We start from the raw sequence: 14,199 nt of genomic DNA on the forward strand, positions 1-14,199 counted from the left end.
GGTATTTCTAAGTGCTTGGGCCCCTTCGCTCTAGGCTGTGGCATCTCTTCTAGCTCATCAGGTCTGCAGATAAGATCTGAAAAGGGGGTCAGGGACAGGGGAGACTAGATGGGGATGTGCCCTATACTTGCAGCTCAAGTTTGGGCCAGTTAATTTCTTACCCCATCTTGTATGGTCACTGCTCGGGGACGTCACAGGAACCGCGTAGCAGCAATGGCAGAGCCAAAAGCACATGGCATTGGCCGGCTGACCTTTGGCCTGACCTTTGGCCTCTTCTCCAGATGTTCATGAGGGCCCAGTTTGACTACGATCCCAAGATGGACAGCCTGATCCCCTGCAAGGAGGCTGGGCTGAAATTCAAGACCGGGGACATCATCCAAATCATCAACAAGGATGACAGCAACTGGTGGCAGGGCCGGGTAGAAGGGTCCTCCACGGAGTCAGCAGGGCTGATCCCCTCCCCTGAATTGCAAGAATGGTATGTTCCAGAGCTGCTGGTGAAAGCAGATAGGGGGGTTGGGGGACTCCCAGTTGCAGGCTCTGTGCACAGCTCCAAGTGCTGCATCTCCAGCATGGGAGCTGCCCATGGGCTGGTAGCTCAGAATCCCCGTCTTGCATCCATGTGGAATATGTTTCAGAGATGAGACCGGTGTAGGTGCTGCTCCTTGGAGAAGCCGGGCCCAGCTACTCAGTGCAGAGAGCTAGGTAGACTGTCTCTTTTGGGATAGGCTGTTGGCGTCCTGTGACCCATGGGTCTAGCCTGGTGCTGCCCTGATCACCTTGGTGTGGACACTAGATCTGGCAAGGAGATACTCTCTGACCCCTTTGGCGTGAGCCCTGAGTATCCTTTCCTTACTCTTGTGCATTGAGGAAATCCTGATGCTTCTGGGGGTCGCTAGGTTTGGACCAAAACCTGACCTGATCTGACCCCCTCCATCGCTCGTGTGTTTTTCCCCTTGCAGGCGTGTGGCTAGTACAACCCAGTGCAGTCAGAGCGAAGCCCAGAGCTGCAGCCCCTTCGGGAAAAAGAAGAAGTGCAAAGACAAATACCTGGCCAAGCACAGCTCAAGTAAGCGGCCCCCTTCCTTGTCATGAGCCCTTGTCTGTTGCTGCTCAGAATCAACCCTGGCAGCTCTGTCACCACAATGCACCTTCCCATTGGGCAGTAGGACAGGGGTGCTCGCAGGACTCTGGTGCTTAGACCAAGCACTGGGCTCTGTGAGGTCGTTTCACCGGTTGAACAGCGTATGCAGGGTGCCGCAACCTGGTGACGGGGCTGTGATCCACATGTCCTCTGCAATAGGCTCCCCTGGTCATGTGAAAACTGTCTTTCCTGGGATCTCTTAACTTCCCCCTCCTGGGAACAATGCAGTCAGAGCTGCACAGCATGGCAGTGTGCGCTCTGGTAGCTGTCTCCTTATTGGAGGCTACCACACCTACTCCCAGGGTAGCATGAGGAAAGGCATCTTGCCCAGCGCCGCGTCTGGCATTGGCTTTCCTGGAAGAGCCCCCTCGGGTACAAATCAGTCAGATGACCCTGAGTCATCTGGTAAATGACTCTCCATTATTTTCCCCTCGGAGATCTCTCCTCCTGTTTGTAAAGCAGCCTGCAAAGAGCCCGACCCGCTGGCTTTGTTTACATTGCTGCTGTGGAGTCGCAACAGGCATGGACTCGGAGTGTACACAGGGAGGAGAGAGGATGTAATCTGGGTTTAAACAAGCAGTGTTCTCAGCCGGACTGGAAGGAAAGAGCTATGTAGGAACAACTCTGCCGGCGGCTGGTGCCAAGGGAGGAGGGGGGTGCTGCCACTAGGCATTCGGCTTTGTAAAAGAGCCATCTGTATTTTTTTATAGTTGTTCTAGGCCCAAGTGCGTTAGCTGGGGATGGGTGCAGAGTTAAATCCCAGTTCAGGAGGGATGGGCAGAGACCCATAACTAAAGATAATGTGAAGCCTGTTGTCCTACCAGAGGGATGGTCCCCAGCCCAGCCCCTCCTGCAGGCTCCCCCACCTGATCTCTGCCTGCTTTGCTCCCTCTCCCCTGGGATTTTGCTCTCCCAGAAGGTCAGCTCTCTGCTCTGCATTAGGAATTATAGGCCCAAGTCTTCCCTGCACTGTGTCATCGTTTACACTGTGCATAGTGACACCCGAGCATTGCCATGGCACCCCGGTGACAAGTTACACCCCTTCTGCACAAGGCACCGGGAAGCAGCTCTCTGGCTGGAATGCTCAGAAGGGCTCAGCACCCACAGCCAGGGCCAGAGTTTGGCACAGTGGGTACATGATGGGTGCTGAGCGCCTTTAAAATCCTGGTCCTTATTTGGTGCTGAGCTGCCTTGACTGTAGGAGTGGAGACCTTGGAAATCTGGCCCGGAGCTAATTTATGGCCCTCATCATCAGATGCATCTGGACAAACACAAACCCTGCACTCAGGTCCTGGCAAGTCAGCGGTTTTCAGTTCAACTCTTCTTAAAACTTTGTAACAGATCAGAAATCTGTTCCTCAATCAGGGAGAATCCTCCCTATTCACCACCTTCATCCAGAAGTCTAGCCAAGCCAAGCCAAGCAAACAAACCCTGCTGGTTAAGTGATGATCTGCTTGTACTAGTGAGGTTTTAAGGCACCAGGACCTGAAACTGACCCGTAATAAGCCAGTGCCAACAATGCCCCAGAGAACTGAGTGATGGGGGGGGGGGGGGTGGAGAGTTGTGTGACCAGAGCCTGGGGACATGCTGGCGCCTGGCCTGGCCTGCAGTCTGGGAGATGGTGACAAACAGGGCAGTAAATCAAGGGGATAAATAAAGATCCCCACAACTCACTCAGGGGAATAAACTAAGATCTCCATAACTCCTTCAGCTAAGCGTTAGTCTTGCAGCTTCCAGTTTGGCTCCTCTGGGGTCCAGACTCCTGGGCAGAACTGAACGGGGAGAGGAGAGGATCAGCTGTTTATTTCATACCTTGTCACAACAGTTTCCCCATATTAATCCCCAAAGTAAGTTACCATTTGCTGATTTCGCTCTGCGGCTGAGTTTCTAAGGGATGCAGTGTGACCTAGGAGAGAGCCTTAGGACCAGAGCTGAGTGCATAATTGATTTTTTTGGTACATGGGCCAAACTGAAAAAATCTTTAAAAAAAAATCAGATTGGTTTGAAGCAAGTGTGATGTTTTTGGGGTTTTTTTGGCCAGGGGAAAAATCATTTGGGGTTTATTGTTTTGGAGTGCTTTTCATTCTCGCGCGCTCTCTCTCTCAGGCACGATCTTTTTTTAATTTTTGCTAATTTTTTTTCGTTTAAAATTTAGCTAAATGTTGAAATGAAATGCCATTTTGGAAGGAAAAGTCAAAGCATTTCATTTTGACTTTAAAAAATCTCCATTTTTTTTCCAGCCCAGACTATTCACTGAATTTGGAAATAGTTTTGTGCCCCCCAAAAGGCAAGTCACTGCCCCTCTCTGTGCCTCAGTTTCCCCATTTTTAAAAGGGGGCTAATGATACTGACCTTTGTAAAGTGATTTGAGATCTACTGATTCAAAGTGCAATATGAGAGCTATGTGGTGGTGGTGATATTATATATCGATGCCAATACGTCCCAGCGGCCCTGGGCAAGGATGTGCCCTAATTTTGCATCTGGACTGGTTCTGATGCTCTCTTGGTTCCATTTCCCCTCTCTCCTCCCAGTTTTTGACCAGTTGGATGTGATTTCGTATGAGGAGGTGGTGAGGCTGCCAGCCTTCAAGAGGAAGACCCTGGTGCTGATAGGTATGGCCCTGCCCCTTCTGTACGCATTGTGCTTTTCTGGCCATTGTCCTTCTCCATCCCTATCCTGACAATGGACAGAACGGAACCTGATAGAGCATTTCCATTGGGGAACCCTGCTGGCTGAGGGTTAGTCAGTTATTCCTTTAACACGGGTTTGATCCCAAGGCAATGGGAGTGTTTCCATTAACTTCAATGGATTTTGGATCAAACCCTTGATCCTTAATACAACATCAGCTGGTGGATTTATGACCTACATCTGGCCTGAATAAAATGCATTCTCCTCGGATTGAGAGTCCTCTGGATTCTAAAGAGATTTGTGGGGGGGGTTGGGGTGCTGCAAGAGTCACCCCAGACCCCCACTCTCCCCCTGTTTTGAGCTGCTCCTGCTGGCTGTGCAGTAGAAGTTACCATCCCCTCGTTCAAGAGCTGAACTGGCATCCTCAGGCACAGCTGTGCTGGCCAGCTCGGGCATCTAGAAACTGGCACTGTTAGCAGTACCCGAGTCATGGTGTGAATTGTACTGCAGAGGGAACCTGGAGAAGGAGCAGCCAGCCCTGTGTGGGAGGAGGTGGGTTTTCAAAAACAATGCAGTTTTTTTTTAAAGAATGATAAAGCTGCCTCTTGTTTAAACCTAAGGGTGGGAATCAATCCCTGTCCCAAGCCTTCCATGGCACAGACCCCTTGGTATGAGACTCAGGGCATGTCTACATGGGGACACTCAGGAAAGTAATTCTAAATTAGCTTTTAAAGTGGGTTAGTTAAACCACATTAAATCCCTGTGTGGACACTCTCATTCAGAATTAAAGTGGCCTTAATTTGATTTATCTTAATTCACTTTAAACAAAATCTAATTAAGACCACTCTAATTCTGAATGAGAGTCCACACGGGGATTTGATGTGGTTGAATTATTTCATTTTAAATTCATTCCTTTCGGTAATTTGGATTAACGTTGCTGAGTGCCACTGTGTAGACACTAAGGTCAAGATCTTGAAAGGTATTTTGGTGCCTAACTCCTATTGGTTTCACTGGGCGTTAGGCACCTAGGAGGATCCAGACGTAACTCGGCAGTGCCGAGGCTGTGCCTGGCCCAGTCCACGGTGAATCAGTGGGCTGGCTCTGGGACTGGAAGTGCATTGCCCTGCATTATGGCTGTATTGAAAAGAACAGGGTCTCCCATTTTGCAGCGTCTGGTCTGTTCCAAAGGGGCGAAGAGGCTCAGCTATCTGGCCTGGGCAGCCATTATCCCATTCCTTCTGGTGGACGGACTCAGTGACCCAACAGGGATGGAATTTCCATGGCTAGCTCATCCTGCTCCATCCCTACCCGCTCTCTCTGCCAGAGGTCCTTCCTATGAATAGGGGTTCTTCTCTTACTCCCCCACATGGCTCCTGTGATCACCCTCTCCCCTTCTCCAGCACAGGAAAAGCCTCTCTGGGGGGGCACTGATCTCCCATCTCTCTCTCATCCTCTTGCACAGGTGCAAGCGGGGTAGGTCGTAGCCACATTAAGAATGCCCTGCTCAGCAAGAACCCAGAGAAGTTTGGGTATCCGGCTCCATGTAAGTAGTCACCCACAGTGGGGTCGGGCTCTACAACCAGAACTAGCCATTTTAAAGCCCTAGGAAAGCCAGTTTCCCAGCACTCACTCCTAGCCTTGCCTGAAGACTGCATAGAGCTGGGGGGTTTTAGGTGCAGAAAAGCTGTTTCAGGGAATGTTCAGAGATTGCTCCAACTCCCTCTGAGCCCTGGACAGTCTGAGCTCATAGTCACTGAGCACTGGGCTTTACTGGGCGAAGGATACCAAAAATAGTCCCTGTTTTTTTTTTTTTTAAATAAAAAATAAAAAAAGGGAAGCTCTAAGGCATTCCTAAAACAGATTTTCTGTACCGTCCATGGGACATGCAGAACCCCTGTGGGGTGAAGTGCCAGGAAGATGTGATTGATGCTCCTTTGGAATGACTCACGAGAGTAACGGGACCACCCTAAATGCTATCAGAGAATGTTTCAGCCCCATGTGTTCATAGATACAGGAGTGCACAACCTCAGTGCAATCAGCCTTGAAATCAGACCCGAGCTCCTGCCACTGGATGTCTCAGTGACCCACTGCGTTGAGCGAGTTTTGTCTGGTCTGTTTTTTGCTAGTGTTGCTAAAGTGGCTCTGGAGGTTGCCCGCAGTCATATTTAGGGAAGGTGTTGTAGTCCCACAGGGTGCATGCTGGGTAAATGGGGCCTGCCTCGACCAAGGCAGCAGCGTCTCCAGCACACTTGTACTTTCCAGCAAGATGGCAGCTTGTCTGTCCCGGGGGCATCTTTCCTTGCCATTGGGGAAAGCGATTGGGCTGATTACCCTGTGTTCCTGCCATAACTCCTGAGCAGTGCCAGTGCTGAAAACATGGCAAGGCCAGCTGGAGAAGAGCACATCCAGCTAGGCCCATGCTGGGAATGGCCTGGTGTGCACGCAAAGGCTGGTGGAGGTTGCTTTCATTGGGTTATCTTGGCTTTTTGGAGCCTCCTGCCAGCAGCGGAGAAATAGAACAAGAGGTGTCAGGAGCCTGGCCTCAGAGCTGGTAGGTCAGTGTTTTCCCTTGGCTTTAAAGAACACCATCAACATGAAACCTAGTCAGGTTCAAAGCAGGCCTCATAGGTCTTGCTGGGCCTGATTTTTGTTACCAATAGAACTTTAACTATCCAAAGAGTTACAGTCCATTCCAGGCTCTAACATGAGCCCTTGTTCCCAAGTGATGGAGCTTACAGTGACTTTGGCTGGCCAATGAATAACACCAGCTTTGCCATACTAATCGCTAGGGGCAGGGCTGGGGGGCCCTTGACATAGGCAAGGAGGTTGAGAGGCAGGAGTGCTCCAGATCACCTCACCTGAGCAACTTTCAAAGCACTACAGGCAGCAAATCCATGCTCTGCCCAGCCTTGTTCCAAGCAGCAAAGGGTTAAAGCTGGTGGAGGCCCTGCCTCTCTTCACCAACTGCTCACTTCCTCTGGCTCCCCTCTCCTGGCCTCCTTAGGGTCCAGCTGAGCCCCACTTTTGGGAACACATTAGGCTTCCCATTGTGCAGAATGGTACAGCAGCCACCCTCTCCACAGCCTTCCTGCTCAGTAGTCACATTGGCCCAAGCTGGCTGCCCCTTTGGTTCCCTTGTGGGGTGGCAGCACGGGTCAGTCACCCAGCTCTCCTGCCCATCCAGACACCACACGCCCCCAGAAGAAGAACGAGGTGGATGGGAAGGACTATCACTTCATCTCCACTGAGGAAATGACCAGGGACATCTCCGCCAATGAGTTCCTGGAGTTCGGGAGCTACCAGGGAAACATATTTGGCACCAAGTTTGAAACAGTGCATCAGATCCACCAGCAGGATAAAATCGCCATCCTGGATATTGAGCCCCAGGTGAGGGGGAGGGACGGGGGCAGCGTATTAGGGGTCAGAGTTGGAAAAAGCACCTCTAAAATTTGCGGGGGCAGCTTTGCACCCACATTTAACTGCACATGCAATTGCGGGTGCAAAGGAGGATTTAATCCTGTCTTCCCAACTGTGCCCACCAGTTGTGCCCGCAGAACGCTGGGGCCCATCACTCGCGGGCATAATGTTAGTGGCTGGGTGAAAAATGCATAACCCAAGGAGGGGCTGGGTGAAAAGGCAAGGCAGTGAAAGAGCAGGCCATTTGGCTAGGAGCGTGGGACGCTGTGGAGGGCAACTGAGCTGGACTGAGCTATGCACCTGCCGGTAGCCAGGGGGAAGGGCATGGAGGGAGGAAAATAACCACAGAGATAAAAACCAACGGATGGATTCCACCGAGTGCCCCCGAAATGGGCAGATACCTTGGGCGAGACCACTGCTGATGGCCCCACGCCTTCCTGCTGCACAGATATTCCAGGGAGCACCCGCCTCCTAGAAGCAGAGCATAAAGGCAGATGGCAAAGCTGCCATGGGATTGGCATATCCATCCCCAGGGCACGGTGGAAAGGGCAGGGGAGTCTGCGCCCCAACTCGGCGACTTACTGCCCTCAGCTGACGAGGGCATGGAGGCAAACCTCTCCCCTCAGTCAGAGCTGACTGTTCCAGCCCTTAATGATGAAGACTGTTCTGTGGGTCCCTGAGAACTTTCCAATGGGATGAGAGGATAATTACAGCTGCGGAGGTCACTAGCTGCTGGCCTGGAGAGGTAGATCACACTAGCTCTGCTCTACCCTCAGGTGTCACTATTTCAGGTCGGCACTGTCTAGCTAGCAGAACGTCAGCTGCTCCTGCAGCCGGGCCAGCATCCACATGGCAGCTGCTGGAAGGGTGCAGTCGGAATTCTTTGCTGCATCCTGAGCTAAGGATTTTTAAAATGAATTTATACTTAGCCGATGTGACAGGCCTGGAGCCCAAAGGCCTCTGGCAGCAGCAGTGCAAGCTGTCCCCAGCTCCACAGAGCCAGCCTTTGACCCACCTCTCTGTGGCCAGCTGTCTGCCTCCCTCTGAGGCTGGCAGATGCCCTGGGTGTGATGTTCGGGGATCTTGGCCTCCAGCAGGGTCCAGCAGAGCTGGCAGTGCTCTGGAAGGCAGGAAGGGCCTTGCGCTCTGCTCCTAGCAAAGCTGCCCTGCCCTGAAGAGCAGCTGTGCTCCGTTTGCTCCTCATCCCTCTCTCTCCCTGCCCTCCATCTGCAGACTCTGAAGATTGTTCGCACTGCCGAGCTGTCCCCATTCATTGTTTTCATCGCGCCAACAGACCAGGCCAGGCAGGTGGGTGCCGTGGTGTGGTGGGAGGTGGAGCAATTATGCAGGTGTGACGCTGGCCAGCGCATCTGGCCCCGATGTCCTCCCATACTCACTCCCCCATGCACATTTGCCTCTTTGTACCCCTCCGTGGCCACTGTGGCTTGTGGCCGGGGGGATGAAGAGACCTTTCCTCACAGCAGTGTGACCCCAAAGGTACGGTTCACCCCAAGCAATTGTTTCTGTTCCCTTTCCTCCCTGGGGACTTGTTCTCCTGTCCCCTGTTCAGAAACCAGCTTGCCCGTTCCCTGTCGGGTGTCTGGGTTTTCCAGCTGAAGGAGTGAAGTTCATCTGAAATATCCCAAATTTAAACCTCCCTGAGTGCACCAGGTAACTCCAAAGCTGTGAGCGTGGGTGCACCCCGCCCCCCAGCTGAGGGCACCCCCCCCCAGTGGGGGCACAGAAGCTGTTTGTAGGGGGCTGGGAGCTGATTCCCCATTCATGATGGTGGCTGCCTGGACTTGAACAAGTGACTTTGCAAAAGGAATCCCTTAAGAGGTGAGATGAGGCAAACCTGCCCTTCCCCCAGGGCTGCTTCCCCTGCTCTTAGAGGGATTGTGGTGGCTGGAGCTGAGGGAGTGAGACTGTCCAGCATGTGTGCTCTTCCATAGCTCTCCACTAGCGCCTGGCTGCCTCCAAGCCTATAGGAATAGCGAAGGCAGCAAGACCTTCACCCCAGACAGCAGCATAGCTGGGGAAGATGCCCCCTGCTGCTTCATTCTTCTCCCCCACCAGAACTGGGGAGGAGAGGGCTGTCTCAGGACTGGAATTACAGGGGATGGGGCAGTGTGGGCGGAGAGTTTGTCAGCAGCTTCTCCCCAGAAACCCCTCCTTCACGGTATGAATCCCAGCTAAGGTGCTGAGTTTCCAATAGGCGAGGACACCAACCATCTCATAAATGGCTCCCTAAGGGGCCCTGGCATTCACGGATTCTGACTTTGCCCTGCCCAGGGCTCTCCTAGAGCCAAAGCGCTGTCAACTCGCAGTAGTTTCTAGCTGCAGAGACCTTCCTGCTGTCAGTGAGACTCACACTGATTAGACTGCAGCCAGCCCAAAACAATAACACCCAGATCAGCTGCCCCTCTCCACCCTCATGGGTATTTAATGGTGCAGTCTCTGGTGCTGTGCAGCAGCCAAGTGATGGGTATTGTATGAGAGACTGGCTTAGGTGTGTGGCTAGATGGGTCCCTTTGTCCTGCCCTTGAATAGTCTTGCCTATGCAAATAGCACACAGGAACAGCGTATGTTCTCTTGATTATTTAGATAACTGAGCTGCTGCCCCTTACGACTGAAGATGAAAGGGGGGTTTATGCAGCGATTTGTTCAGAAAGCACTGGGCTCCCAGGCTGCAGCTTGCAGCAGGCATGTGTCTTTCTAACCCTCTTGGTTCCTTAGCGGCCCAGCTAAGCTAACCCGTTGCTAAGCAGAGTGCCCGCGTGGCAATGGCAGAGCTGAGAAATTCCACACAGCTGGACATTGAAACCAGGGGGCGAAAGGAGCAGGATGACCACACATCCCGTTTTGGCTGGGACAGGCCCTTTTTAAGCCCTATCCCAGCCGTCCTGACTTTTTTGGCAAAACTGGGCATTTGTCCCGTTTTCTCTTGCCAACTGATCAAACTGGACAAATGCAGTTTTGCCAAAAAAGTGGGGTGCAACCCCTAACGGGGCACAGAGGAACGTGTGGGGGGGGGAGGAGGGAGTGGCAATGCTAGCCCTGTGTGGGAGTGGGGACTGGGGATGGGGGAGTGAAGGGGGGCCTTGGGTCGGCCCTGTGGGTGTCCCATTTTCCCTTGTTTACTCCCTAGAGGAGTAAACAAGCCCTGCCTGAACTCAGTCCTGGCCACACAGGAACCCTGCTCTATGCTCTTGGACAGGGCTGGCTGTCAGTCAACCTGTAGCTGGGGATTAGGTTGCAGACAGTTTGATCAGGCAATTGTAACAGCTGGAGGGTTGCTGTAGCCTTTGAATGAAGTGCCACCCAGAAAGTGATTAGTCTGTTGTGAAATGCTGTCCAATGGAAGGTGTTACGTAAGGGCTAACTCTTGTGCTAGCTGAAAAAGTTGTGGGCCAGCTGGCTCCAGGGGCCTGCTACCCCATGCACCGACTGCAGTTCTTGAAGGTGCCAATGTGAAACAAGGCTGAGCTACTATTGCTAAGAACTGTCTTCTGCCGCAGGGGACAGGCCCTGGGTGGTGAAGCAAGTGCTATATTTAGCCTGCTTTCACAGTTCAGGTAACTGTTTAGTAAGTTAAGGGGAGAGTTTAGAGCCAAAACCTGACCTCCAGCAGCTCAGAGGGCAGAGAGCTGGGGTATTTTTCCCTTCTAAATATGCTCTGGCTGCTGAGCGCCACACAGAGAGAGGGGCACAAGCTGCAGCAATTCACTGTTGCCCAGAGCTGAGCTTATGATGCTGGTAAACAGAAGAGCCGTGTTAATTTCAAGTGCTACTAGGGACAGAGACGAAAAAACAATGTTAGAGAGAATCAGAAAAACAACAAGGAGTCCGGTGGCACCTTAAAGACTAACAGATTTATTTGGGCATAAGCTTTCGTGGGTTAAAAAACCCCACTTCTTCAAATGCATCCACAAAAGCATATGCCCAAATAAATCTGTTAGTCTTTAAGGTGCCACTGGACTCCTCATTTTTGTGGATACAGACTAACATGGCTACCCTTCTGAAAGAGAGAAGCAGGAAGGAAGTTGTATTGGAGTTCCTATTTACAATATTAATTGGATGCTGCAGTAGGCTCCTGCAGGCCTGCAATACCTTCAATAGCTCGGTGTGTTGCAGAGTGCCATGCAGCCACCTCTGACATCTGCCATTACTAAAGGTAGCCCTCACAGTAGAGGTACTAGGAAAGCGGGGCAGAGAGGCCTGGTTAGGCTGTGAACAGAGACTGATAGTCCAACTTGCAATGAGTCTGCTGTCTGAATAAACCGTGGGAGGGAGGGGAAGTAACTTCCCTGAGCGCATGCCACTGGCCAGCAGCTGGATTGGGAACAGAATTCTTGTCCAGAGGCCCAGGCCTGCACCCTCATCCCTCAACCACCTGTTTCAGCCTTTGGGGCTCTGCTCCAGAGGCAGGTTGAGGAAGTTTGTCTCCCCTGGGAAATTTACCAGCAGAATTGTATGGCTCTAATCTCCCTGCTGAGGGACACCTAGTCAGGAAGGGATGCTGCCTTCCTCTGTAGCTGATAGCACATTCAAAGCGCCATAGCGAAGAGGCACTGTTATTCCTATGTGTCCATCTGGGAAGCTAGACCAGTATAAGACTACTGGGAAAGTGCCCCGGTAGCCCAGCTAGAAGGGATTTCTTTTCACATGGGAATTGCAACCTGCATTGAGGTGTATAGGTCCTCTGCAGGCCAGCTCAGGGAGCTGGCTCCTATGCACTCTGCTGGGACTGCTATGAGCCTGTAGTGGGTGGAAAACCCAAAACAGAGCTAGCTTTCTCAAGTAGGGAGTTGTGCTGCATGCAGATCCCTGTGCTGCTCTGGGTATGCAGCACCCAGAGCTTTAGGAAGCACCTGCAAGTCTCTAAATAAGCTGCTATCATTGCAGTCCACACAGCAGTAAGGGCATAATGCAGTATTCCTGCATGGGCCATAAGGGCAACTTGCTATAGGAGTAAAGGGGCATTCATATTGAGACCAGTACTTGGTACAAGCCACTGCACTAAGAGATGGTGCAATATCCCATCTGGGCCAGAGGCCCTCCCCCAGTACATCATGTATCTCCCAAGCCAATAGGGGCAACCCACCTGCCTCAACCTCCTGGGGGTTCTGCATTGATACACCCCTCCCACAAGCCCCAGCTCACTGGCTCTCTTCTATTGCAGTCGGAGGCCTTGCAGCAACTACGCAAGGATTCGGAGAGCATTTGCAGCCGCTACGCACACTACTTTGACCTGTCACTAGTCAACAACGGTGTGGAAGAGAGCCTCAAGGTGCTACAAGAAGCTTTTGAGCAGGCCTGCAGCTCACCCCAGTGGGTGCCTGTCTCCTGGGTATACTGAGCAGTTGTCCAACCCTGGCAGCTTCCTGCTACTCCCATCCTGCAGAATGGGATGGTGGGAAACCCCTGATCTACATAGCTCAACACCCAGCCCCCTTCTCTTTTAACATTCTATGGCCAGTGTTTCATTGGGTCTATTATGTCCAGGGTAAGAGTGCAGGGATCTCCCAGCTCAGGCCACAAGCCACCAATCCTTGTGCATCAGCACTACTGTAGTATGGATCCTCCTCCCTGGGGTGTTTAGGGGAAAAATTCTATTTTATCTTAGGATCTGTACCCCAGTGCTACATAATTGGGGCCATACAGTACCCCTCCACTCAGCAACACTCCTACTGATCATACAGGGAAGCTTTCCCAATGACTGAGGGGGGAAAATAGGGGCCTGCTCTAGTAACTAACCCTGTGAATAGTAGCTATTTTGTGCTGTGCTTCACTCTTGAAGCTAGGATGGAGGCACTTCTAACACCATGAGCTCTAAACCTTATTTGGCCATTTGCACATTGTTACCTGATACAGCTGGGCAGACTGCACCATTTGAAAACCCTGGCCCAGTCTTCAGACTCAGCACATGTATGAGATGGAGGGGTAGTTCAAATCACAGAGCTGTTTTTTCAGGCTAAGCCAGTGCTACCACAGCTTGTATTCTAAGGATTTTCTCCACAATCAGAAGGGCTAATTATTTTTAACTGTGAGCTGGAGTTAGTCACCCCAGGGGCTGGTCTTCCATGCTGGATGTGTGGAGTTCCCGACTCAAGCCTGTGCAGTTGTCACTTGACATCTCTGACTATAGTCAGACACCAATAAGGCAGCACTGATTAAAATAACACGCTGGAATCAGTAAATTAGATTGGCTGGACCCACTTATCTATTCATTGTATTACATAGCAACAATTGGGCCCACATGGAGCAGCAGTTCTTCAAACCATAATCACTGTCAAGCTCAAAGGAGACTGTTTTGTGTGCTTTATTGTCAGGGAGTGTCACAGGAAAGGGGATTAACATGTCTGAAATCTGCAATTTTTAAGGATGCCAAAAAAAAACCTGATTATGTGCAATAGGGACCTTTATTCTAGTCCACAGCAGGGAAACACCCTGTAGCAATAAAAGTGTGTTGAAGCATTTGCTCAGTTTTATGGTTTGTGCTGAGCTCAATGGGTCACTATCCAGTGAACTGCTCCCCCAGAAACCAGCTGAACTGCAGTAATATTCCCTACCCTTGGGAGACTCCTATCAAAGCTGCAGCCCTCTTTGCACTTGAAGAGCAGAAAATGTACAGGACTGTGCCATAGAGACCCTTAAAGGGGCAGGGAATCACTGCTCAGGGTATTCTGTCACAGGACCAGCACAAGCTGGAATTACTCCCCACAATCACTTGGGAGGAGGTTTCTTCACCCATAACAGGAGCACTCACCCCTTCCCCTCCCACCAAACAGCAAAAGCCAGCAGTAGGTACCAGGCCGATGCATGTGGGTTGGTTCACAAACAGTCTCAGGGCAGTTTTAAGGGAATAGGGCCTCTTACTGGAAAAATCCCATGTTCCAAGCTGGCCAAGGTAGGTGCTGACCAAAACAAATCAGTAATTTAGTCAGTTCCTATTAGAAGATTCCAGAGCAGCACCATCATTACCTTTGCAAGCAGTCCTAGCAGCCAGC

The 14,199-nt window shown here is 51.6% G+C and overlaps 1 protein-coding gene across 2 annotated transcripts in view; it reads left to right on the forward strand.

Moving 5' to 3' along the window:
• The window catches only part of MPP1 (membrane palmitoylated protein 1), a 40,091-nt gene extending 26,423 nt beyond the window's left edge, over nucleotides 1-13,668 (forward strand). For both annotated transcript variants that reach the window (XM_034782196.1, XM_034782195.1), the window contains 7 exons: nucleotides 282-478; nucleotides 963-1,069; nucleotides 3,676-3,756; nucleotides 5,235-5,315; nucleotides 6,957-7,159; nucleotides 8,423-8,497; nucleotides 12,372-13,668. In XM_034782196.1, the coding sequence (XP_034638087.1) occupies nucleotides 282-478; nucleotides 963-1,069; nucleotides 3,676-3,756; nucleotides 5,235-5,315; nucleotides 6,957-7,159; nucleotides 8,423-8,497; nucleotides 12,372-12,548 (921 nt within the window). In that variant the 3' untranslated portion in view covers nucleotides 12,549-13,668. The remainder of the gene's footprint in view (nucleotides 1-281; nucleotides 479-962; nucleotides 1,070-3,675; nucleotides 3,757-5,234; nucleotides 5,316-6,956; nucleotides 7,160-8,422; nucleotides 8,498-12,371) is intronic.
• Nucleotides 13,669-14,199: the final 531 nt, after the last annotated feature.

This window comes from Trachemys scripta, chromosome 9 (assembly GCF_013100865.1).
Source record: "Trachemys scripta elegans isolate TJP31775 chromosome 9, CAS_Tse_1.0, whole genome shotgun sequence".
Lineage (NCBI taxonomy): Eukaryota > Metazoa > Chordata > Testudines > Emydidae > Trachemys > Trachemys scripta.